This window comes from Taudactylus pleione, unplaced genomic scaffold (genome assembly GCF_031769625.1).
Source record: "Taudactylus pleione unplaced genomic scaffold, aTauple2 ptg001032l, whole genome shotgun sequence".
NCBI lineage: Eukaryota > Metazoa > Chordata > Amphibia > Anura > Myobatrachidae > Taudactylus > Taudactylus pleione.
The window spans coordinates 12,271,745-12,299,294 of NW_028285433.1; the positions used below are offsets into that span (position 1 = coordinate 12,271,745).

General features: G+C 42.2%; 1 protein-coding gene across 1 annotated transcript in view; it reads right to left on the bottom strand.

The window, feature by feature from the left end:
* PIGG (phosphatidylinositol glycan anchor biosynthesis class G (EMM blood group)) overlaps positions 1-27,550 on the bottom strand; it is a 46,163-nt gene that overhangs the window by 7,413 nt on the left and 11,200 nt on the right. The window contains exons 6-12 of the mRNA XM_088461310.1: positions 26,764-26,976; positions 24,454-24,671; positions 14,225-14,506; positions 12,913-13,361; positions 10,693-10,884; positions 8,291-8,600; positions 2,738-2,901 (exon numbers count right to left, since the gene is read on the bottom strand). Of these exons, the coding sequence (XP_088317436.1) occupies positions 2,738-2,901; positions 8,291-8,600; positions 10,693-10,884; positions 12,913-13,361; positions 14,225-14,506; positions 24,454-24,671; positions 26,764-26,976 (1,828 nt within the window). The remainder of the gene's footprint in view (positions 1-2,737; positions 2,902-8,290; positions 8,601-10,692; positions 10,885-12,912; positions 13,362-14,224; positions 14,507-24,453; positions 24,672-26,763; positions 26,977-27,550) is intronic.

Here is a 27,550-nt window from a genome sequence, read left to right on the forward strand (position 1 = left end):
CCCTGGGTTGCTAGTCTTCTTGCTGATTGCCGGAGGTTTCTTGCTGATGCCGGTATCTGATCCAGAGCGCGTGCGTATGTATGACTATCTTGGGTCTGTATAATTCTTTGCGCTAAATTGTACTTAGATCACAGCATGTAACTGACTGTACTTTACTTGAATAATACTTTGTGCTTTGGAACACATGTTCAAGGTCTAAAGTCTTTATTTTACTGTATGACTGCGTACGCAAATAGCGTAAATTTTAGAGGTTTATAGGCAGGGTTTAGAAGGTATAGGTAGGTGCGTATAGAGGTTGAAATAGGCAGGGTTTAGAAGGTATAGGTAGGTGCGTATAGAGGTTGAAATCCAGTATCCTTAGGCAACATCTCCACTCCTAAAAACTCACTATAGTAAATATACCCCATAGCGTAGGAGCGCCATCGTGAGGATTATTTTTGTACTACATTCAATATTTAAGGGATTTGGCTTTCAAGAATTTATTAAAAGGTAAATTTTTTTTTCTTTTAAAAAGACAGTGTGTGATAAAAGGAAGGCACAAAAAGGGAGACGGGCGGCAGATATAGGCATAGATTGAATTAAGTGCGGACTACTAACACATTGCTTTACTGTGGTTAGTGCCCAAATCAACACTGCGCCTGGTACAGGGCTCAACATCCTTAATTTTTGCTCACGCTACACTGCATTTCTTGGGTTAGGAATGTACAGTAAGTGACCACCTCATTTGATGCAGGTGGTTGTCTAGTTTACAAAATGGTATGCATCGTTAGGCTACCTACATTACCTTATGCACTTTATTTGGGACAGCTCAAACTAGCAAAAAAACATATTTGAAGTGCTTATTTTATAATTAATACCGATCCCTTTTCCTGTTTTGGAAAAATAGAATGATGCCAAAGCAAGAAACACAAAATCTTTTTTTGTTTTTAGTACACTCTCATGTAATTTTGTAAATACTAGCAACACAATGGAGAGGATGTATATCCGGATCCATGTGTTCCAGACCTTCAAGGGTGAACATTAACCCACAGTATGGGTTTTTGATTGTACATTTTGTAAAACATTTGCTTACTATTTACTAACCCATCCAACATAGCATGGTTGCAGGGAAAGACATTTGTGCCTAGTGTGATATACTCTGTGCTTTAGGATATTATTATATTCTGACCTGAATACAAAATGGTTTTCTAGAATTATTTTATTGCAATTGTAAGAACCCTAGAATAACTTATGTTCTAAAGGCAATAACCAAAGAAAACCCTTGAGGGATACAAAGCATATTTAAGGCAACTTGCGGAGGAAACAAAGCTAGACCACACAATTAACAGCTCATTATGTATTACAATGTCAATGTCCAATAATCAGTATGTAGCCTACCATGACTAAAGGAAGAGTCCTCTGTGACTCAGATGGGTAATTGTTGAGGCTCTTCAGGGAAAAGTAACTCATCTGCTAATAATAGAATGGCTCAGATAATGAGGGAAATACCAGCAACATGGGGCAATTTAGCAAAATAGGGGAGTGGAATCAACACCATTTTTACCACCGCAATCAATATACCCCTTAAACGGTTATCAAAACATCCAAAGCACATATAAGGTGTCCTGATAGTTTGTGGTGGACAAACACTTTAATGAAACACTATATGTTGGTGTAGAAGGGGAGCTATAGCCAACCTTAAAAAGAGGTAAAGTGGGGAAGTTGCTCATAGAAACCAAACAGCTTCTGTCATTTCATAAACTGTCACAAATGACAGTTAGAAGCTGATTGGTGCTTTGGACAACTTTCCCACTTTGGGCCGTATTCAATTTGAGTTGAAAAGACAGTTTCCGCATGTTTTTGGTGGAAACTTTTCGCTGATGATGTAATTTTCGCCTGTTTGGCTTTTATCCCGTATTCAATTTGAAAGGCTTTCCGCCTACTAGGTGAAAAAGTTTCGCCTATGAATAGCAGGTGGAAAAAAAGTGCAGAATTGGGGTTTTGGGGTGCAACGTTGCGAGAACCCCCGTGCAGCCTTCAGACAGTTCCCCAAAGGTAAATTTTGAAAACATTTAAAAAAAAAAACACTTAAGGACACCCCAAAAAATGACTTTGAAAAAGGGGGCAAAAAAAAGTTGGGGTACAAACTTAAAAACTAGCGAACTTGACTCTGGAGGGTCCCCAAGTATGCCCCAAGTGTTTTTTTTTTATTGCAGGTGCTTGCGGCAGGTGGATTTTTCATGATTTTTTCAACTTCACTTTAGTAACTTTGAAATATGCAGACCCCCATTTTCAAGTACCCCAAATTTGCTGTGAAAAGTTATTTTCTGGAAAAAATCCTCGTGAATACTCTTCTGCATCACGTATAGAAAAACGCTATTTAGCAGCTATTGAGCAAGTTTAAAAAAGCCAAATACCTTCAGCAAGCCAAATCGGGGGGGTACCATAGGGAATCCCTATGTCAGAGCATCTTTTGGGGGGTGTCAGGCTGATTTCCCCAAAACTGACAGTACTTTCCGCCTTTTTAAGTTTTGCCAGGTCCCGTTTTCGCGTACTTTCAAATACGGGATAAAGCGGGCATGCGCGCGATACTTTTCTGCCTGCAAAACAGGCGAAAAGTCCGGGCCGCGAAAAAGTATAGCGGCTCAGCTCAAATTGAATACGGCTCTTAATCTCAAAAGCTGGATTTATCGCCCCTGCAGTAGCTTGGCAATTTCCATGACAGTTATTTCCAGCATTTATAACCTGAATAAATTACCTGTTGGTTTTTCCACTCAGATAACACAGCAAGTGCATAGACCAAAGCAGAGGCCCACTGTATGTTACAAATGCAGTGAGGAAAATAGCTGGGATCTCAACATAGTTATCCAGTCCAACAAAACCAGCCGATATATCCACAGTACTTATTGTATTTGAATTGCCCTGAAAAAGGAAACAAAACTTCAGTAAATGACACACAGAAAACAACTAGAAGAAATGACCAAATAGAGAAAAAGGGGGAGATGTACTACGCATTTGAGAGAGATAAAGTACCTATCAGCTCCTAACTATCAATTTTCAAACGCAGCCTGTCAGTTAGGAGACGATTGGTTGGTAGTTTATTGCTCTTCAAGGCTTAGTACATCTTCTCCAAAAGCTTATCAAGAGATCATTAGATCATTTATCTTTATGGAGAGATGCTAGTGCAGGGCAGACGAATGGCAGAAATTAGAGCATGTTTTACTTTCCACTATCCCAGTACTCCACTTTACTAGAAAGGCTATGTGCACGGCCCCTGTGTTTCTCTATAGGGATCAATGATCTTTGTGTGAGCTGCTGTCTCTCCTCTGTTCACTTGATAAAAAGAGGAAACAGAATTACCTAATGTCCTTGTATACAAGCCCTTATACTAGTAGTACTAACATGTCTTTGTCATGAAGCCCATTTACAAACAATTTTACTTAGTCCTTTGTCCATTTTCTACCGATGGGTCTGCCTATTTACCAGCACCTTAAATATAGTACCTTTTTTCCCATCTTATTTTTATTGATCTTTTTTTTCTCTAGTTATCGGAATCTTCTTAGAAACACAACTGTTTAAAAAATTATATATATTATATACTAACCAAAATTTACAGAGCTTCCTTATATATCCCTAACTTAAATACTTTAATTTATTTACAGGTACTAGGTTGCAGGTTACATGCGTTCAGCATAGACAGATTGTGGGGCAAAAATATGTAAATGCTTATATGAATGGTGTCATATAATGTTATAATGTTTTAAACACTATTACAATCAAAACTTGTAATAAAAAAAACATGAAGCAGGCATTGTTAGTCGATCAGCACTAACTATACAGCAGGAGTACTATACAGTCATCCACCTATCAGCAGCGGCCCACCTGTCATGTGACTCAGACGGACACTCTGTGACGCGGGCTGCAAGCTTAAATGCATTGATCAATTCATGAACCAAAACCCCACTGTTTATTATGTTTATTATTATTATTAGTTATTATGGTGAGTGCAGAGCCCCTGTGATTTCTATTTAAACAATGTGGTCACATACCATGTTGCACCCCAAATCTAGGAATGGTGAGTGCCGTGGATTAGAGCTTTTTGTTTATTATGATTAATTTTTATAATTAATAATTTTTGTGATCACATTTTCTCATGCACCCTTTTTAACTAGCTATCTAACTTGTGTCAGCTGTTTTCCTAGGTGCTTTGCAACAGGTGTGCTTGGTAACTGTCTCACATTTAAAAGCAAAGTTGCTGTGAGCTCTAATGTGATGGCTATGTCCATGTTATAATTCTGAGCAATAGAGTAGGGACTTGCAGTAAAGTGGGGTCCCGTGACGGGGGCTGCAAGCTTAAATGCATTGATCAATTCATGAACCAAAACCCAACTGTTTATTATTATTAGTTATTATGGTGAGTGCAGAGCCCCTGTGATATATATATATATATATATATATACATACATATACACACGCATACACACATATATATACACCAATCAGCCATAACATTAAAACCACCTGCCTAATATTGTGTATGTCCCCTTTGTGCCGCAAACTCTTAAACGTCAAAGCATGGACTCCACAAGGCCTCCGACGGTGTCCTGTGGTATCTGGCATGGAGACATTAGCAGCAGAGCCTTTAAGTCTTGTAAATTACAAGGTTGGGGCCTCAATGACTAAAATTTGTTTCCAGCACATCCCACAAATGCTCGATCAAATTGAGATCTGGGGAATTTGGAGGCCAAGTCAACACCTGGAAAGCTTTGTCATGTTCCTCAAACCATTGCTAAATAGTTTTTTCAGTGTGGCAGGTTGCATTATCCTGCTAAAAGAGGCCACTGCCATCAGGGAACACCACTGCCACAATGTAGGTGGTACATGTAAAGATTACATCCACATGATTGCCAGGACACAAGATTTCTCCGCCATCTTGCCTTCTTCTCATTATGCACGCTGGTGCCATCTCTTTCCCAGGTAAATGACACATTTGAACCCGGCGTCCACATCATGTAAAAGCCAATGTTTCATCAGACCAGGCCATAGTCTTCCATGGTTCAGTTCTGATGCACATTGTAGGCACTTTAGGCAGTGGACAATGGTCAGCATGGGTCCGCTGACCGGTCTACAACTATGCAGCCCCAAACACAGTAAGCTGCGATGTACTGTGTGTTCTGACACTTTTCTAGAATAGCCATTATTAACTTTTCCGCAATTTGTGCTACAGTATCTCTTTTGTTGGATAGAACCAAACGTGCTAGCCTTCCCTCCCCACCCGAATCAATGAGCCTTGGGGACCCATGACCCGGTTACCGGTTCTCAGGTGGTCCTTCCTTGGACCACTTTTGGTAGGTACTCACCAGTGCATTATGTAATATAATAAAAAAGTTTCTACCCAGTCTGCGCACAGTCGCCAATAATGGGAGTTCTCAATGATAGTGAGTGTCACCACACTCACACATAGACAATCTTATACACAAAAATCAAAAAAGAACTACACCTGGGCGCTATATAAATATATTTAGAAGTGGATACATCCCTTTCTCAAAGTTGGATCCTTTACACCTTCTCCTCTTCCTCCAGAAAACGGATTGATGTTACAGGGTTTTTTTCTCACGACCAGTTGACATGTGGAAAAATATATCCATATATCAATATTTCAGGAGGTCAATTCCAATCTTAGTTCATAGACAAGGAGATCAAAATCCCCAAATACCCTGTGACACGCCAGCGTACCCCACTCACAGCAGAAATATGATGTGTGTTCCTCAAAAGGTTTCTTTTAAAGATCCCATCACCCGGAAATTACAGAGAGATAGAACAGCAGTATCCTGCGTACCGTAACTCACATCAACACATGCAGAAACACCATATAAAGGTTTCTTTGGTGGGAAAACATAGCAAGCGTACCGAAACTCACAGTAAGAACAGTGATTAACCACTCATAATGGTTTCTTTTCTCTGTATCCGTCAATGTAGAATAGACTCCCAAAAATTGCAATCAGGGGATACCAGATTAATAAATTTTTTAATCTGGTATCCCCTGATTGCAATTTTTGGGAGTCTATTCTACATTGACGGATACAGAGAAAAGAAACCATTATGAGTGGTTAATCACTGTTCTTACTGTGAGTTTCGGTACGCTTGCTATGTTTTCCCACCAAAGAAACCTTTATATGGTGTTTCTGCATGTGTTGATGTGAGTTACGGTACGCAGGATACTGCTGTTCTATCTCTCTGTAATTTCCGGGTGATGGGATCTTTAAAAGAAACCTTTTGAGGAACACACATCATATTTCTGCTGTGAGTGGGGTACGCTGGCGTGTCACAGGGTATTTGGGGATTTTGATCTCCTTGTCTATGAACTAAGATTGGAATTGACCTCCTGAAATATTGATATATGGATATATTTTTCCACATGTCAACTGGTCGTGAGAAAAAAACCCTGTAACATCAATCCGTTTTCTGGAGGAAGAGGAGAAGGTGTAAAGGATCCAACTTTGAGAAAGGGATGTATCCACTTCTAAATATATTTATATAGCGCCCAGGTGTAGTTCTTTTTTGATTTTTGTGTATAAGACTCACCAGTGCATATTGGGAACACTCAACAAGACCTGCCTCTGTGGAGATGCTCTGACCCTCTCATTTAGCCATCACAAATTGACCCTTGTCTCAGTCACTTAGATCCTTAAGCTGGCCCATTTTTCCTGCTTCCAACACATCAAGTTCAAGAATCGACTGTTCACTTGCTGCCTAATATATCCCCACCCCTTTGACAGTTGTCATTGTAACAAGACAATCACTGTTATTACTTCAGCTGTGGTTTAAATGTCATGGCTGATGGGTGTGTGGGTCTATAATATAATATATCCACACACTGGTGGTTCAATATAAAGTAACAAGACCTCTTGTGCAAATTTATTCAACTCATACATATAATGGTACACCAATACATCTATCCCAGCATAGAAGAAATCAGTGTCAATTGCCTATAGCCAGGACATAACGCCTTGCTGAACTTCACTGTCGCTTGCAAATCGCCTTCCACCCAGGTGCTTCTTCAATGGGCTAAAGAGATGGAAATCACTACAGGTCAGGGCTGTAGGGAGAATGGTCCAGTACCTCCAAATGGTAGCGCCGAAACAGCTCACGCATGAGGTTGGCTGGGCGTTATCATGAAGCAATACAACACGCGTTTGCAGCAACCCAGGTTGTTTTCACTTAATTGGCCGCTGCTACCGGGTCAATGTGTCCAATAGCAGGCAGCATTCAGTATTATCTCTCTTGGTGAGGAAATCAACAAGACGCACACCACTGTGGTCCCAATACACAGTTGCCATGACCTTCTTTGCTGATAGAGTGGTTTTTTATTTTTTTTTTAAGATGGGGGTGATGAGTGTTTCCATGTCATGGATGCTTGTTTAGTCTCTGGTGTCACATGATGCACCACTGCACTCCCTCATGGTACCGTATCAAGTGCATGAGACAATCCCATCCTATTGGTTTTGTGAACTTCTGAGTTGCTTCACTACCCAGCGTTAACACTTTTTTCTGTAACCCAGTTGCTCATGAACAATGTTGTGCACAGTACCCACTGAGATATTCAGTTTGTCAGCAATAGCATTCACTCAAATGAGTCTGTCTTCCCGAATCAGACCTTCAATGCACCACAAATTGACATCTGTGGTGGACGTGCCTTGCTGGCCAGATCGCTGCTCATCTTGAACGTCTGTCCTGCCATTATCTCAGGCAGTGCACCAAACCCAAACCTATTTCTGTGACATGACGTTATCACCGTACACCTTGAGTTGGCGATGACTTTCAGCTGCTGACGTGCCCTTTATACACAGAAATCTGATCACACTACACACTTCAATGTCTGACCATGTTTCTGCCATCCCCGCCATCTTACACTTGAAGTTTGGACAGTATGACTGATATGAGGCACAGTCTAATAGATATGAGGGGAAACAGTGATCTACCTGCTCTGGCCTGGCAGGAAATCGGAATGTCATAGAGAACAGTACACATGTGAGAGGACTTGTTACCTTACTCTTTTCAGTATATAAATACTTTTTTCAAGGTGCACAAAAAATAGTAATATATTGAAACGTTTTGTTGTGTATGCTCCTTAGGGGGGCTTCACTGGAGGGCACGACATAAGTAATACTTTTGTTGTTTTGGAGTGCCATTGTTTTGTTGTGCATACATACACACCCACACCCACTGTACACGAGAACCAAAATGTAGACACTCACAGAAAAGCATATCATCCCAGAGATCTGTGCATGATATATATAGCATATCATACCTGGAAGAAGAAAAAAGCCTGTCCAAACCAGTAGTGCATTATAGTGAGTTGAGCTGCATCAAATTCCAGTAATTTCCAGATGAACATAGTCAGAATAATCTGGATCAGCAGACAGAATACCAAGACCACAAGGTTGTGTGGTCTATACAAAAGTGCTGCTAGCAGAATCAGTCCACTGTAGACTTCCCATAAACCAACAGTCTTTGCTTTAGAATCCGTGTAAATAACATGAGATTTCAACAGGTCCTTTATTCCAGTTATAAGAATTCCAAGAACAAATATATAGACAAAACGAGCTTCAGTGATTCCTCTGTAAAAATTACCAAAAATAACACATTTTTGAATTGTAAATGTAAAGCCAATATTTAACAGGGATTAGAATTAATTTCACACTATGTATTGCCAGTTTCTATTAATAAGATGTTTCTGAAGCAAATGCCATGGATGACAGGCTGATCAGGTTTCTCGTTTAACACAATCATGTTGTTGCATTTATGCACTGGCGTGCCAAAATTGTACAATCACTCACTCATGCACAATGCAATATTTTCCTATAGAACCTACCTGGCATTTTCTGTTAGTTCATTACATATACTCTAGCAGAGTATCTCTGTCTGTTTATATGGCTTCCAATAAAACTATTTGAGCTGCAGATGGATGGGTGCACAAGGCATGTTACTAGCCATGTATCCTAGCCAAGTGTCATTGAGGTCTCCAATAACCAGCTGAAATAGCTTTCATTATTGGAGATTGGAAACTGCAATTCTGTTGGATAAAATGATTTTGCTGGGGCCAGGATTTGCATACCCAAAGGAAAAGGCAGCAAAACAGGAGTTTAGGAGGAGGATATGCCAGGTAGGTAAGAAAATGCATTTTACATTTCAGTCCTGATCTGCACTGTTTTGCTATGTTAGCAAACTAACTAACCATATTTGACTAAACATGAAACTTAAACCAATACAGTATTTGAATATTTTTTATAGTTAGTAAAATATATAGTTATATATTACTGTACACAGAAAAACTCAATTCTCTATATATTTGCAATTATCACAAAGAGTGGGAGCTTACAAATGTCTATGTATATATTTAAGGTACATTTGAAGGGGAGACCCCTTCTCTTGGGCTAGCACTGCTCCCACCTGCCCCATGTGATTTTAATTGGTATGAGTCCTTTACATTGCAGTACACACATTTAAATGGGCTCTATTAAAAGGTAAGTCCTAGATAAATGTACTTAGTGGGCCAGTATTAGGGATGTTAGGGACCCACCTTATGGAGGTTCACCATGAGGTGGTAGGTGGGCAAACATCTTTGACCAAACATGTACTAAGGGCCTGATTCAGAGATGGACAGATTTACACAGCCACACGCAAGCAGCTGTGCAAAACCATCCATCTCAGATGCAAATGCAGAAGGAGGTGTCAGACGTCTCCTTGCTGCATTAGCGAACCCTGCACTGTGACAGACATCGCAGGCTCAGATCACCATCGGAGCCATCCTATGGACGTGATGCTGGCTCCTTTGGTCAGGCTGCGGGAGCTGAAGCGACATCGCAGGACCTGTTTCGCACATGCGCAGAACGGGTCCCCTTGGATGAACGTGCATCTCTGAATCAGGCCCCGAGAATCTTACTTAAAAAATCATATTAAGTGTTGGAGTTTATTATACATATTTTGATCATCAGAATTCTTAGTGCTTAGAGTGTGCGCGCCTGTATTTTCCTATTATTCTGCATTAGAACTACAGGTCTCAGAATGGTAGCACCTCTTATGGTTAAGATTAGGATGTGCAGCCCAGCCCCCTCTTTTTTACTCTGTGCAGGTGTGTATTTAAATTCCATACTTGACCATAATAATAATAATAATAATATTAAAAAACCACTAATGGATTTCACACAACTGACAGATCGAATAACCATAATCGCTTAATATATTTTTCTTTTCTTCATCAAATCAGATTTTCCAAAGTTTAAGGGTAGAAATTATAGCAATAAATCAATTACCACAGGGGGCGAAGCTGCTTTTAAAAAAAAAAAGGAGATTTAAAAAGGGTTATACGTGCCTGGTCTATGGCAGCATATTAAGCAGCTTAGGGCAGAGGTTCCCAAACTCGGCCCTCAAGGGACTATAACACGCCAGGTTTTAAGGACATCCATGCTTGACCACATGTGACTTAATCAGTACCTCAGTCAATTTCATTTAACCACCTGTGGTCAACCATGGATCTCTCTAAAACATGAACTGTTGGGATGCCTCGAAGCCCACGTTTGGGAACCTCTGGCTTAGGGAATTGGGTACCAAAAATTGCCCAAGCAATAAATTTTGAACAGCCTCAGATATAGGGCCAGACCAGGGTGTTTCAACAAGATGTTTAATAAAAAAGAATTGGCATATACTTACTTTGTGATTTCTTTAGTATTTTGTTGCCAGGGATATAATACATGTCCTATGGCGGCTCTATAACAGTACACACCCAGCAGTCCAAACATTAATGCTACTTTAGATACTAAAGAGCATTTTCCTTGAATTAAAACAAATATCATAACTAAGCAGATAGCTACCAAAAATGATAGTTCAGCCTTGTGTTCAGAGCTGTAAAAATAAATACAAGTGTACATAGAAAGGTTAGTGGTAAATATGTCATAGGAAAAGGTTTCATCATAGGTTTATTCAAATAAAAATATTTCTAAAACTCATAATACTTTGAAAGGCAATCATATTATCAAATAGTGCTCATCCAATCCTTATAAGCCCGCCAGTATGGTCATGTTTAACTGCTTAAATGATTAAAACAATGTAATCACAATTTTTTTTTTTCTTTATACGATTTCATTAAGTCTAGAACATCTACAGTAATTATAACCTTATTTAGCTACTTTATTGATAAGAATACACCTAAGAGGTGTCTAGAAACTAAGGGACACCCTAGGAGCATGTGGAGTGCAACGGACACCCCCTGTAGCACACGCGCGCACACACACACACACAAACACACACAAACACACACACAAACACACACACAAACACACACACAAACACACACAAACACACACCCTGGGCCAAGTGTAATAGGGTGAGAGTTAGAAAATGTGAAACTTTTTTTAAACTCGGCCAATGTAAGAGTCTGAGAACATGTAAACTGGCATGATTTTCAGACTCAAAAACTCACGATTTATACCCTCATCCAGATGTTTTCCCAATTTTGAAACTACAACTCCACCAATGTAATAGTGTGAGAGATTACTGCTAAACTCTCACATTTTCTAATCTCTCACCATATTACATTTGGCCCCCTGTGTCCATAGGTCTTAAATGTAACATTACCCTGCACCCACATACAGTGTCTACATGTTGCTTTACCACCCACCCCCAGGAGCAATAAATCCCTCAGTACCTCTTCCACTCCACAGTGGCAACAGATCATTCCCCAGTGGCAGTAAACCCACTCCCCAGTAAATGTAGCTCCTCCCCACAACCCCCATGCAGAATGCAGCAAAGTATGTCTTGGAGGAACTGAAGTTCCCCTCTTTGCACTTCTGTAATTGACCCCTGTGCTCCAGAATGCTGATCGCTCAGCATTAAGGGGTGCAAAATCATCATGTGATGTCGGCGTAACAAACTGCAACATCACAGGTGGGGACCGAACGAGCAGGAGGAAATCCTTTTAGTACAGGTGCAGATTGGATTTCCTCTGCCAGGGGATGGAGCAGAAGGGCATGGTCACAATGGATACAACCTTGTCAGAGCCCATCTGGCTGCATCCTCATCTCACGTGACTGCACCAGCTAAGTGGTTGATAGGCCTGTTGTACAATCCCTGAAAAACCAAAATAGCTATTGGGACACACATGCACAAAAGGGACCCTGACTGTCGCTGCCATGTTGGTTTTGTCTTAAAACTAATTGCCGCTTTAAATTGTCAGTCCGCAAATCAGAACCTATTACATTTGGGCCAAAGTGTAGTTGATTGACGTGAAAAACTAGATAAGTTATTAGGGAGCTAAAAAGTATCCAAATCCATTCCTGCAATGTGTGGTCACCTTATCCAGGCAATGTTATTGTACTATCCCTAACTAACATCTAGCATTATGAAGCTTTATGGATCTCCTAACTATCTGGACATGCTGTAGCTATTTTAATGAGCACTGGGCAAAAAATTACATTAGTAGGACCAAGGCACATGTAACAAATTTTCACAAAATATAATTGCAATACAAAAAAGAATTGTAGTTCTACTTTTTAAAAAAAATACAGATAGGGCTATATGATAGGAATATTGTAGTTCAGGTATTTGACTTTCTGTGGCAAGATCATAACTCTTATGACTTAGGCTAAAGACTAATGTTTTATAGGGCTAAAACTGGTCTTAGGTTCAAGTATTATGTCCATTACCTTGAAACAGCAATAGAATTAGGTTAAGGTTAGCGATGGTTTTTAAATTAATGTTCAAACAGATAAATTGAACAAATATATATGTAGATACTGAAGAAAAGGGTAGATTCCTTACCAATCATTAGATCAGCAGCACTGAGTCTCCACTGCAGAACACTACATCCAAGTTGTGCAGAGAACATCAGACAAGCATTTATATGGACTAAAGATTTATATGGACAAAGATTACCTTGTCAACCAGTGTCCAAAATCTGGCCGATGTATCCATTGGATTCCAGTCTGATTTAGGGGCCGCAATAATCGACAACATACAAGGATAAGGCCAGGACTTGATAATGCAATCCATTTTTCATTGTCTTTAATAAAACGAGTTATAATGGTCAATTTTTCCTCTTTTAACTCCTTCTTGTGTGTGTCATATATCTCATTTATGTATACATCTTCCTGCTTTGCATGGTCAAAAACGGTGGAATTCGCTTGATTTCCTTTTTTCACGAGAAAGTATTTCCTACACATTTCTTGTGACAAAGCCAGACACAATGTACTAACAAGAAAATACCAGGTTTGATGTTCTTCCTCAATGAAGCTACTAGCTCCCATGCTTAAAACATGTCCCAGAGTCCCCACCAACAGTAGAACATCTAGTTCTGACCATGACGAAATGCTGGAGTTTTGTTTCTGAAAAACATGTTAAAACAATGAATATGCAAAATAAGGTTTGCAAGATATTCCCAAAATGCCAGACCAATTTGAATGATTTGTTTTCACTGCTGTGAAGTAGTAGGATTGGAAAAGAGCCCCTCTTATGTTACAAAGAGTGTATAATTTGGCTCTACTTATTAAAATAACCGCGTAAACCCGTCAAGCCATTTAATATCAATAAAAGGCTCACTTATTGAAGTTGGAATGTACTTCACCCCATCCGAACCAGCCACTAGATTCCTTTCCATACCTTTGGAGTCACTCATGGATGTAACTCCAGTGCATCTGTGCCAGCATCCCGAAAGAGAACCCAATGGTACTTCCACATCTAACACGGTGAACTGGACTTCTTATGGATGATAACATCAATTCCACCTCAATTTAAAGGCAGATGTACTAAGCCTTGGAGAGTGTTAAACTACTGACCAATCAGCTCCTGTCATTTTACAAACACAGCCTGTAACATGACAGGAGCTGATAATTTGGTAGTATATCACTCTCCAAGGCAATAAGTATAACCAAGTCCTCAGCATGATATTATGTAGGATCCATGTCTCTTTTGCTGGCCCATTGCAGAGTGCTGGGGGAATTTCTTGCCTAGAGTAACCCCTCACTTACACACACCTATGATGGGCCAATAAACTGATTATGAGCAACTACATTCTGTGTAGTGAATTTCAGTAATAGCCAACAAAACAAAGCAAAATATCTGGAACATAACCTACAGTATAATACCCTTAATCTAACCCATGACAATCCATAGTATAACTGATCATATCTCAAAAGCAAAAAAATGATGATTTGATGAAATTACGATCTTTAGTTACAGTACTACTCACCTCATTAGATGGTTTCGATTTCAAAATAATTTTTCCCGAAATGGATAAAATAATGCATAGCAGTGCAGAAATGAGCACCATAATGCCCATTGCCATCACCCATGATATGCTACAGAAAAAGCACACGTTTTCAGTTGATGTGCATACAATGACGTGAACGGCAGCTAGCAGGAGACAGGTTAAGTAAAAGAACAGTGAGAAGAGCGGTGAGGCAAGAGGCAAATTGAATTCAGCTTTGCTGCTTAGGGCACTTGGTACACTGAGCATCAGCAGGAAGAAGATCTGCAAAACAAACAAAGAACTTTATAATACCACTTTCACACAGAATTGTCCCTAATCCCCGGCTTTTACCTGGCATTTAAGTTCCGGGTCGTTTTGCCAGTCCCAATGTGAACCCCCTTTCAGACAGAAAAACAAACTTACCGGCTCAAACATTTCTCTAACCAGCAATTTGTTGATTAACACTGGTATTTTTTCAGTCTGAAAGGGTCAACCCGGGTGGAAATTCCCAGGTCTCCAACCTTGGTAAATTCCTGGGTTGAAGTCTCAGGATTTTCGACCCGGGTTGACCCTTTCAGACAGAAAAAGGACCCGTAATGATTAGCAAATTACCGGGTAGAGAAAGGTTTGACCCAGTAATTTGATTTTCTGTCTGAAAGGGGTATTACTCAACTACAATACAGAATGTGGCCACACTAGCATCTAAACTTAGGCTAAAGTAGCAATAACCAGAGTGATCGACTGAAGCAAAACCTCATTTTTACATTTTATTTTTTTTAAATTGAGTTTATTTATATAACTTTTCCACAGCAAAACTCAATACAAGAAACAAAATCCCCCCACCCCTAAGCAACCCCAAAAGGAAAAAAAAAAAAAAAAAGATTAAAAAAGAAAAAGATAATAGACAGCCATTAACATATAGTCTCATTAATACTATTACACATTCAAATCTGATATATAAATAATACAGAACAAAAATATTTGCACAGACTAAATCTCAGCCATTGAAAATAGCAGAAAAATCATAAACAAAAACTCAGAACATCAATACATTATTGTGCCGTCTCGCTGGTCACAAACCCATCAGCGTCTGAAATCCCCCCACCTCCAGTAACATAATGGGAAGATGAGATCCATGGGCCCCAAATACGCTCATGTTTGAGAATACAATTACGCTTAGTATATGAAAACCGTTCATGCCCCACCACTTCATTCATCAACCCACACCATTCAGCAAAAGTAGGGCCCCTAGATGCCATCCAAGTACGGGCAATCCAAACCTTTGCCAGAGTCATTGCATTAATCACGTATTGGACCGTCAAACGATTAGCCCTGTCCAAGAGACCCAATCCAAAGATGCACATTTTAGGGGACAAAATGGGGATACCACGTTCCGTGTTGGCGATACAGCTAGTGACTTGGGACCAAAACACCTGGACAGCAGAACATTCCCAGAGGAGATGCCAAAATGAGCACTGGGGAGTAGAACATTTAGGACACTTGTCTAAATCTCCAGATCCAAATCTATTCAGTAATAAGGGGGTAAGATACACCCTGTGTAATAAAAAAAATTACATCTGTTGAAAATCGCACAGCCGAAGTGGCAGTCACATGACTTTTCAACATTAGAGACCACTCCTCATCATCTAATCGACCCAAATCATCCACCCATTTAAGTCTAAGTGGTGCTAGGGCGTCATCAGAATTAATCGTTAGGAGGTAGGAATAATTCGAGAAATCAATCTCCTACCACTAGTTGCTTGCAGCACAGCCCTAACAGGATCAGGAGTAAATTGCGGAGGGCCAGAAGAAAACTGGACGGATAGGGCATGTTGAAGTTGTAAGTAGCGGAAAAACAGAGTTCGGGACCCCAAATCCAGTCCTAACAGTATCAAAAGTTTTTAAGACCCCATCACTAAACAACTGTCCGAGGGAGATAACCCCCCTCCTGGACCACAAAGCGCTACAATCTAATAGGGCCAGCTCTCCAAGAGCAGAAGAATGCCATAAAGGCAAATCGGGATCAATACCTTCTGCCCCCACTAATGCATGGGCCTGTTTCCACAGTTTATGAGCCTGTGTGACCAATGGAGCTCCTCCCGTAGGGCACCTGTCATCAAGTAATAATTGCAAAGGGGAACATCTAGAAACAGTATGTACCAAGAAAGTAGGCAAATCTTGGCTCTCCTCACCCAAAACCCACCCCCGTAGATGAACTAATTGAGAGGCCAAATAATAAAGGCGGCAATTCGGCAGTGCTAGGCCACCCAACGCTCTAGGTCTACATAGGGTCTTAAGTTTTATTCAAGGACGTTTTTCTGCCCAAACTAAAGAGGAAATATAACTATCAGTCTAAATATACGAGGAGAGATATAAACAGGGGCCTGCTGAAAAACATACAGAAATTTGGGGAGAACAATCATTTTTATCAAATTCACCAGACCCGTAACAGTCAGGGGAAGTTAATTCCAGACATGCAGCTTGGATTTCAAGGAGTCAACTTGCAGCTGGACATTAAGTGGGACAAAGTCCGACATAGATGACGTTACCCAAATTCCCAAATATTTAAACCTGGAGGTCCATTCCAAGGGAGTATTCACAGCACCAACAGGAGTGGAAGGACCATGAACAGGAAGAATGCAAGATTTGCTCCAGTTAATGTGCAGCCCATAAAACCGTCCAAATGAATCTACCACGGAGAGAAGGGCGATCAAAGACTCCGATGCATCAGACAAAAATAACAGCATGTCATCCGCATATAGAGCAACCTTGTCGGCACTTTGCTGTATCTGAATCCCCTGTATTTTGGGGTGACTTCTGATAAGACATGCCAAAGGCTCGATGGACAGGGCGAAGAGAGTCGGGGAAAGAGGACAGCCCTGTCTAGTACCTCTGGAGAGGCGAAAAGAAGTTGAAACATATCCGTTAATACAAACCCGCCCTAAAGGGGAAGAATATAGTAATTTAACGCAAGCTATAAATCTAGGTCCCATCCCAAAACGAAACAGGATCTCCCAAAGATAGTGCCACTCTACAGAATCAAAGGCCCTGACAGCATCTAAGGATACCACCACTGCCCCGTCATCCACAGAGTCCGCCAGCTGCAAAATCGAGTATAATCTGCTAAGATTTTGTGAGGTAGACTTCCCTGGCATAAAACCAGTCTGGTCAGGATGCACCACCTCACTAATTACCTTACCAAGCCTAATTGCAAGCATTTTTACCAATATTTTAATATCCGTAGAAAGGAGGGAGATCGGGCGATAAGAGCCAGTATCAAGGGGATCTTTGCCAGATTTGGAGATCATAACAATAATGGCCTCTGACATAGAACAGGGAAGAGCAACTAGGTCACACAGTTCTTTAAAAAGGTCAAGAAGCCTGGGAAAAAAATAAAAGGGCGTGTTACTTATAAATCTCAATGGGAATCCCGTCTACCCCTGGGGCCTTACCTCCCGGAAATGAAGAAACAGCAACCCCAACTTCCTCTACAATAAAGGGGAGTCCAGGAATGCTCTGCTGTCCTGGGAAATGGATGGAAGGGATACATGTCCCAAATATTCAAAATAATTCATCTAGTGTATAGTGGGCCTGGGAACAATAAAGACTAGCAAAGTACTCATAAAACACCTTCGTAATAGCAGGTGTAGAGGAGTGCAAATTACATAAGGAGTCCCGAATTTGAGCTACAACTGTGGCGGGTCGGACCTCCCTAGACGGATACGCCAGGAAAGCCCCAGATTTATCCAAATCTGAATAATGACTATGCCTAACAAATAGCAGACATCTTCTGGATTTACCCTAGAGGAAATAAGATAAAAGTTTAGCGGCCTCCATATATGAGGATCTAGCAGTAATAGAACCCGAGGACAGATATCGCTGCTCCAACAAAGTACAATGATTTTCCAGCTCCGCTTCCCTTTTCTTATGAAAAGTTTTAATACTTATCACCCTACCAATTAAAGAACCACGCAGGACAGCCTTGAAGGCATCCCACAACATGTCAAAGGAAACAGAGCCAGTGTTCTCAGCGAAAAAAATCACCCCATTGGGATTCCAATTCCGAGCCCGCGCCCATTAATGTAAGCCAGAAAGGATAACATTTCCAAAAGGAGTGACCTCGTGGAGCAGCAACATCAATAGTCAGTATTAAAGGGGCATGATCCGACACACCACGGGATCAGTACTCCACCTCCACAACCTGTGGGACCAGCCTCTCGGATATCAGAGCAAGATCAATCCTAGAGAAGGCTGAAAAGCAGGAGTACAGAGTCAAGAAAGGATTCCGAACCTGCCAAATATCCACCAACCCAAGCTCATCCACCAAATTGGCAAAAGAGTGAGGAGAGGGACCAGACACACTCGAACTTTCACGCCACCTATCCAGGGCAGGGTGTAACACATTATTAAAATCTCCTACACAAATAACCGGGGTATCAGGGGATAAAGAAATACATTCAGCAGACTTTTTCAGGACCTCACTAGCATAAGGAGGGTGAATATAAACCACAAGAATATGTAGTGGGGAGGAGTGAATAGATGCCCGTATGAAGACAAATCTACCCAAAGGGTCAATTCTAACTTCATCCAACACAAAACTTAGGGATCTACGAACCAGGACAGACACTCCTCTGGAATACGAGGAATGTGTGGAGTGATAAGCCCAGCCTATCCAAGGTTTACGCAAAGCCAAAACTTTCCCACCCACTAAATGTGTTTCCATCAAACAAATAATATCAGCCTGAGCCTTTTTCACCTGAGCCAAAACCAAGGAGCGCTTGACGCGGTCATTTAGGCCCCGGACATTCCAGGAGAGAATTTGGAGAGGGGAATCTAAGCTAGTAAACATCATGGGGTTAGTCACACACCAGGGGGGAGAGGAGATACAGACAACTGAGACATCACAGCAGGGGGCACCCAGAGAGACATGATAGCACTACATAATAAAGAACACAGCAGAAGCTGAGAATATAACAAATAAAAGCATAATACTTTATTCTACGCCATTGCAATGTCATAATCTAGAAACTTAAAATAAATTCCCATACAATAACCCTGAAGAAAAATTCGCAAACCACCCTGTATATCCACCCCAAGCAGATATACCTAAATCCCTAACCTACCGACTACTAACCCAGAAACAAAATACCCAATAAACCCCTTATTTTATTTAATTATAATAAAGAGTAAGAACGAGGAGGGGGAGCAATTCTTACCTCAGCTGTAAGGTGGAGTTTCGGCCAGGCCCAAAACAAAATTTCCCTCCCCGGCACCCAGCACCTTAAAATGACAGTATGAAACGGGTACCACAACAATATTACCAATTAGAGAGCAACTAAGAGCTAATAATCATCAGATTATCTAAGAAACAAATACAGCTCAGGGAATAACAAGTCCAGGTCAGTCCGTAGGAGCATCTTCACCACGGCCCCTAAGATCCAGCCATGACGAAGCTTCACGTAGGGAATCAAAGAAATGAGATCGTCCATCAGCCAACACACGCAGACGGGCAGGAAACAACATGGCATAGGAGAGGCCCAGATCACGTAAGCGACGTTAAACCTGTATAAATTAGGACCTAGACTTCTGGACATCCATAGGAAAATCCGGGAACACTGCCACCCGAATTCCATTATATTCCAAAGGACCACGTAGATGAGCCAAACGAAGGATCGATCTCTGTCCTTGAAATGCAGGATCTTCGCAATGAATGTGCGAGGGGGAGCGCCAGGAGGCAGAGCCCTACCAGGCATATGGTGCGCTCTTTCTACTGCAAAGTGGGCGGTGAAATCATCTCGGCCAAAAGGGGTCCACCAACCATTTTTCCAGAAACGACTCCGGTTGAGAACCCTCCGACTTTTCGGGTAGACCAACAAAATGGATGTTATTTCTGCGAAGTCGGCGCTCTATATCAGAGATTTTGGTGCGACAAGCCACCATCTGGGACTCCAAGGTTGAAAGCCGTCCCACAACCGGAGCAGTGATATCCTCTAGTGTGGAGATACGAGTCTCAGCCTCACTAACTCGTTCCCGCATAGTCTGCATATCATGACGGATAAGGGAAAGCTCCACATGAACTTCAGAAGTCTTGCCAGACAGCGTTTTCTCTGAAGAGGTGATTGCCTGCATTAAATTATGCATAGTGATCTCAGGCTACGAAGGAGAATCCTCAGGAGCAGGTGGAGAGGAGGGCTGAGAGGAGTGAGACGGAGTCCCTGAAGAGCTGGATCCCGTAGCCACACCAGTTCCAGAACAGGAGAACCTCTCCAGCTGCGCAGCGGCCGACTGCTGGGAATTTTTTCCCATTACTACTGGGTCACAGGCACAGATGCAGGGAACAGCATGCAGTGGAGATCAGTGCAGGGTGTTAGCCAGGAGCTGGGTTCAGAAGGAGGCAGGCTTGGAGTTTCCAAATGTCCCCAGGGATCTAGGAAGAGGATCAGTTACCCCCTAGCCGTTCATGACACCAAATAGCAGTGTGCTGCACCCAGCACCGAAGAGAGGAGCCACTTTGCAGCTGTATCTGGATCCAAGATGGCGGCCGGGACCAGGAATCGCGGGTCCGCAGCGGCAAGCAGGGCACCAAGCAGACAGTGAGAGAGGGTCCCTCATCTCCCCAGCCCCCCAGGGCCCCCTTCGGACAGCAGAGGAGACGAGCGCCGGAGCCGCCTCAGACACCGAGGGCCGAATCCAAAATGGCGCCCGCGACGAGGAGATGCTGCAGAGAGAGATCCTCGGCTCTCACAGCACAGCAGCCAGCGCACCCAGACTGATCCTAGGACTCCTGGAGCAGGGAGTGGTAAGTATGGAGAGAAATACCAGTGCCAGGGACCGGGTACAGTCCTCAGGATAATTTGTAGGATATTAGGGCCTAGGAGCTACGTTTTCAGCTTCCTACATCCAGCCCATCCAGGCCACGCCCCTCATTTTCACATTTTAGAGTGATGCACCAAACCTTGCTCATTTTTTACATAGTAATTCTTCTCATTTGAAAACTGCTTACTAGATACTATTGTGTGTTAATGTCCACTTGGTTGGCAGCAATGCATGCTGGATTCTCCTGGATGTTGCAAGAGACTGGGCAGTTTCTGAGTGACACCTACATGTGTCCTCATTACACTATTGCCGCAATCTCCCCAAACAGCCCGTTTCAGCGTGCCAGGTCCCGCGTGTCTCAGCTTTCGCTAAGCATCTTTTTCGCTCGAATATGAGTCTTAGCTGCACTGCAATGCGACAAAACTGCTGCACGAGACTGCGCTGATCAATTTGATATCTGTAAGAAAGTGTCTAAATTTGTATACAGAGCAATACGATGCAGTAGTCGATGCTTTTTTTTTTTTTTTTCACACCAAGTTACGTTGTACAGATTCAGTCTCAGTCACAAATAAATCAGTGCAAAAGGTTTTGTGGCATCGCATTGCAAGTAAGACGCACATTAGAGTGAAATAGATGCGAAAAAGAGACGCTACACCGCTCAGCGCAGTTCACTCCTGCTAGGCATCTCACACCGCATGGCAAATTGAGGCTAGGTGTATGAGGACACATCTGTAGCTTGGGCTTAAGATTTGAAACTTACATTCTAGGTTGTGTAGGAGATGCAGGAAGATTTTTGTCTGAGTGCATAATACATTTCTAGAAACACCAGAAGTATATGTGCTGTATTTCTCCTTTCCTAATGATGGGTTGCTCAACCTGGCACAAATTGGCATATGTGGACAGTCAATAATTCTAATTAACATAGATTAAAGCCTAAAAGCACATTATCATCAGCCTTGTGAACTATGACACACTGTGACTAATCTAGTTATGGACAACCTGATGCACTTCAGGGGCCGGCTACTTAACCCTTAAAAAGGACAGCACAAAACCCTTCACCTCCGTAACAATACATTTAATAAAAGAGGCATATGTAATCGCACATCAGAGGCATTAAAAAAAAAAAGTGTTACATAAAAATAAATCCATAAAATAAGAAATGTTGGGAAATCGCAGGTGAAGGGTTAAGCTGGGTACTCACCATACGATGGTGTGACCAGCGACAGAACAATGCAATGTAACGATACATAGCGTGCCTTACACACTTTATGAAAAAGCGTACGATGGCGCCATGTATCGCTACATGCTGCATGTAACTGCACAGCGTTGTTCATGGCATGGTCCCATCTGCCGTGCAGAACAGCTGATGGGATGATGTCATATGCATTCAATGCAGCAACGATTCACGGTGGTTAAATAGGCCTTTTGTTTCTCTTTTCCATAAAATGAATTTAAAAAATACTATATATGTATAATGGTCATGGCAAATGCCAGAGTTATGAATCCGATTGGGGGAAGTGTTCTGATTATATTATATGAAAATAACATTATTGACAATCTCAGCGGTGTGTATGTATTTCTTCCTACACTGCTTTGTACTTCTGTGTAAGCGAATATGCCCACACAACGGTCATACAGAGAAACAGTTCTATGGGGAAAAAGCAGTGGGTAACCTAAGACTAGCAGCCAGGATGACCAGACTACATTCCATGACTATGCAGAGATGATATAATGGTTACCCTACCAGCTTTATGTGTGCACATCCAATGCGCTCCTCATTTTCATATTCCCTAACTCAGGAAAGTAAGGATATGCTTATCACTTCTCTCAGGTATGCTGTTTAATCTTTAACTTCCAATGCTCTTTATTCTGCACAAGCAGTGACAGTAAGCTGCCATAAAATGCAGACTGGCCTTTTGGAGAGCATTGTGAGGAGTTACTGTATATACAGAAAGGACTATGGACCTCATTCAGATTCGGTCGCTCGGGAGCGATCGGTCGCACCCAAAGTGACCGAGAATATGCAAAACGAGCACTCAGTCGCAAAGCACATCGTAAGCGCAGAAACACCCACAACAATGAAAGCACACCTCCTATCTCTACGGCCTAATTCAGAGTCGGTCGCAGGCGGCAACCTACGTCAGCACGATTAACACCTGTTACAGTGTTAATTGCCTACAAACATCGCCAGTAACCATCGCCTGCACTCGCACTGCTTAATGTAGACCCTGGGCTACCCTTAGCTCTGCGAGCAGTAGCGTCCTTATTGCAACGAGATGACGTGTGTGATGACTCGCTCAGTAATATATGCACGCCCTTAAAACGCCCTTTTTAAGGTCAACCACACCTGCGTGCACACCACCATACCCCCGTTCACAAGCACCTTCCCCTGTAACCACCCACAAACGGCACGAAATGTCAATCACAGCTACGACCTCGTAGTGACTAGCGAGCAAGAGGATTGCAGTCGGGAAGACAGGCTTGCGCACTGCCATGTACACGCATGCGCAGTTGAAAAAAAACATCGCTCGCTACGTCCAATCGCTCCGTGCGACCGCCTCTGAATGAGGTCCTATGTCTGGAAGTTACACTCCTTCCATCCACAGACTCTTCTTACTACAGTTTTCCCACAATATGAAGCATGCTCATGATCTCCATCTTGTGTACATCCGTGTGGCAGAGTGTACAATGACTGAGATGCCCATTGTTAGCACCTGTGCATGCTGTAATACCCAATGGTACATCCTTATAAGCCGACATCGGCCGCACCATCGAAACTTACACCAGCCCTACAGCAGGTGCAGTTTCTTCCTCTGACCATGGCCTCCTACACTTGTGCGTCTGGGTACGCAGCCACTTGCATTGACACGCCTGCAACACTTCCATAATACGCCCTCTGATCGCGTGCCAGGGAGCCACCTCCCAGTCACTGCCATCCCTTTCCGATAGCATCTGAGTCAATTACAGCAGCACCTTTGTGTAACTCTTGTGCTGTTGGGGTTCTCAGAGATGTTTGTTTATGCGGAGTTGCAAATAGTTGCTCAACTACGTGAACATCAGCATTACCTGCGGCTCTGAATCAGGACCATTATTGTAACGTAACATCAAACGCACACATTTTGGGGTGCACAATCATATAAATAAGCTAGTTCATTACAAAAAAAAATTCTGGCTGTAGCTTTTGTGTAATCTGTATAATGAGGGGATAGTTTGAAACAGGCTGAGGGGAAGGAGTCATACGCTTCAGTTCTTACAGTGGTGAACTCTACCAGCAGTGCCACATACGAGTGCTCCGTAGGTAGAGAAAGCACAGAGGACACAGGGCACAGTATTAGGAGTACCCTTATCAGCAGCGTAAGCTATACAACTACGTTTTGATTTAAAAATAGATGTTCCAAGGACACAGTACCTACCTCCAGGGTTATGATGGCTCCAACGGTCATTGAGTAGATATCATACTCTGCCACCTGTTTGCTTAAGGAAGAGCTTAACTTCTTCAGTGCTTCCAAGTACTGTTTAAGAAGTTTTCTGCCCAGGTTTGTGAGCACCTCTGATGTGTTCCCTTCCAGGTATAACTTCATCCAATTTGCATGAGATTTTTCAGCCTTCTTAAATTGCGCTACCCCTTCATCTTAGGCAAAGAAATGTAAAAATCAATTTCACGTCATAAGTAGTGAAAGCCATGGGAGAATTGCAATAATGTGCGTCAATAGGGAAAATCACTTTACCCAGCATCTTTCTGCCCTATGCAGACTTGTCCTCACTAGTCTTTGCTGCAGTCGCGCCAAACAGCCCGTCTTGGCGCGCCCGGTCCTGCGAGACTCTGCTAGCGTCGGACATCTTGCTTTGCCAAAAATGCATCTAATTTGTAATGTGATGCGATTAGAACGCACCAGGAGACTCTGCTGAACAATTTGATATGTGACACTTGTATATCTGTGTGTGACCGAGTCTCTCCATCAGCATACAAAGTGCTACGATGCAGCGTCCACAGCTTTTTTCTGCACCAAGGGCCGGATTCATTACGAATCGCTATTGCGATTACGCACTCAGACGGCTGATTTTTGCGTACTGTGCATGCAACGTAGTGCGTAAAGACCACGCAGACCCATCGCAGAGTGATTGATAGGAACTGAGCGTTTGAGGGTGGTGACATGGGGGGGGCGAAGGTCTGCAAAAGGCAGGCGTGCCCGTCCGTTTGAATGCCATTATAAGTCTGTGCATAAATTAGCCACTGCAATGCCATACGCAACTTGTGTACTCACTGCGTGGGACGGAGTTAGCAATTTCTGAGTAAGGTCAGGGCTGCTGTAATTGTGCGTGAGGGGTTGATGTTGCTCGATGTATATGCAGGACTGCAAAGTATTATGAATTTCCTAAAGCAATAGTGGGCGTCTCGGTAATGGCTTTGCGATTGCAGTCATTACCATATTTTTGCAACTGACCTGCGTGCGTAATCGCAGCCTGCAATCCGTAATAATTCAGGCCCCAAGTTCCATTTACAGAGTTAGGCGCACACAGATATACAAGTGTCACATATCAAATTAACCAGCACAGTCTCCTGGGGCATCACATTGCGACCTAGATGCATTTTCACCATAAAAAGATGCCCAACACTAGACGAGTAGCACGGGACCCGGCAGCTCACTCACGCCAGGCATATCGAGCTGCATGCCGTATTGAGGCACACACTACCAGTATATTTTTGGAATGTCGGAGGAAACCGGAGTACCCGAAGGAAACTCACAGGGAGAATATACAAACTCCACACAGTTAGGGCCGTAGTGGGAATGGAACCCACAACCTCAGTGCTGTGTGGCAGTAATGCTAACCATTACACCATCTGGCATTCTGTCTCTTAGTCTATCTGCATCTTAACACACTTATGCATGGCAATTTAAATTAATGTAATATTAATTTATTTAATAAAACACTTTTTTTTTTTTGGATTTGTCAACAAACTTTTGAACTTCTGAAAGTTAAGTACATTGAGTAGGTTTGATTTTCACAAGCATGTATTTGTCCATGTGTTCTGCCTGTTTGAATATTGCTGGTTATTAATTAATGAGCAGCTACGACTGGCCACCTGGGACATAAATAAGACCCTGGAGTTGTCACCATTATGCCTCTGATGAACATAAATTGGCCATATACGCTCCCACATTGCATTCATGAAAATAAAGCTTTATATTTGCCCATATGCAGAGTTGTACGCAACCTGTGGTGCTCCCTCCCCCTACTGGTTTGCTATACTAGCTGGTGATACACCTGGTATTTATAGGTTTATGGACACTCTGCATAGCTTGCAATTCTGTTGCCACACCCTCACTAAACTTTGCCTGCCACAGCCAAGTTCCAGCTCCCCAGTCGCAAGTGGAGATCCTGTGCAGTGTACAAACATGCAACATCTCTGCATCAGCTACTAACGGAGTACACTGGTAAGGTGCCGGACTTTCATGTATAGTGTGTCTGATCCTGGAGCAACTTCATGTTCTACTGAATATCGCATTATTTGTCCACATGCGAGTGGGGAGCAGAATCTAAATCCTAAAAGCAGATTATAGATAGAAAATCAATCTGGGGCAGTTGAATTCCTAAAAAGGAGCACTGCAAATGGTTAATATGTCCTTTTTTTGCATTTTGAGGTCCCACTATTTGTATTATTGATATGTTTAATATAAAATTATACACACACACACACACGTTGATAACCAGGGACTTACCTTTGTCATAGCCCTCTAAATTCTCCTTCAGAAGCAATAAGAGCTGATATCCATTTAAATGAAAAAAACGCAGCTGCTCTCTCATGGCCTTTTGTTCTACCACTTGCGGTATAAGCATTCCCAAATTGTTCCTGGGGATTGGTAATCCAAGGCCCAGTGCTAATGTGGAAGCCAGATCTGTCTGCTGGATGATTTCCGGCACCTTAAACGTACCTAGAGAAAGCCAAATTGTCATAAACATCCATATGTCTAGCATATCAACGCAATAGAATTACACACCAAACGTCTTCTGACGATGCACAAATGCAGTCCCCAAAATATAAGAATGAGTACTATAAACAAACAGTGCACTTTCACCTATGCATGTGTTACATCTGCACACACTCTGCAGCACATAACGGATTTTCTATCCACAGCAAAGTAAAAATACCACATTTCTCCCATTCACAACCACTAGAACACCAGCTCATAATTAGTTTTTTTCATTGTACAGTAAATACTCGGCAGCAATAAGGCCTTCAATTTTATACAAAAAGATGGTATTTTTAGAAAGGTCTATTTTGATCAACTGTTAATAGATTTTAAACATACTGTAAATGAAAAAATAAAACAAAACATAGGGCCTCATCTAGCAAGGAACGCACGGATGCAGACACACGCAATCGGTCGATTATTTCGCATTGCGCATGCATTGCAGTGCATGGACTAGATATTGCGATGGAAACTGCGTTTGCAGAGGCTACGCAGACCCAGAGCACAGTGACTGACAGGAAGTGCCATTTGTGGG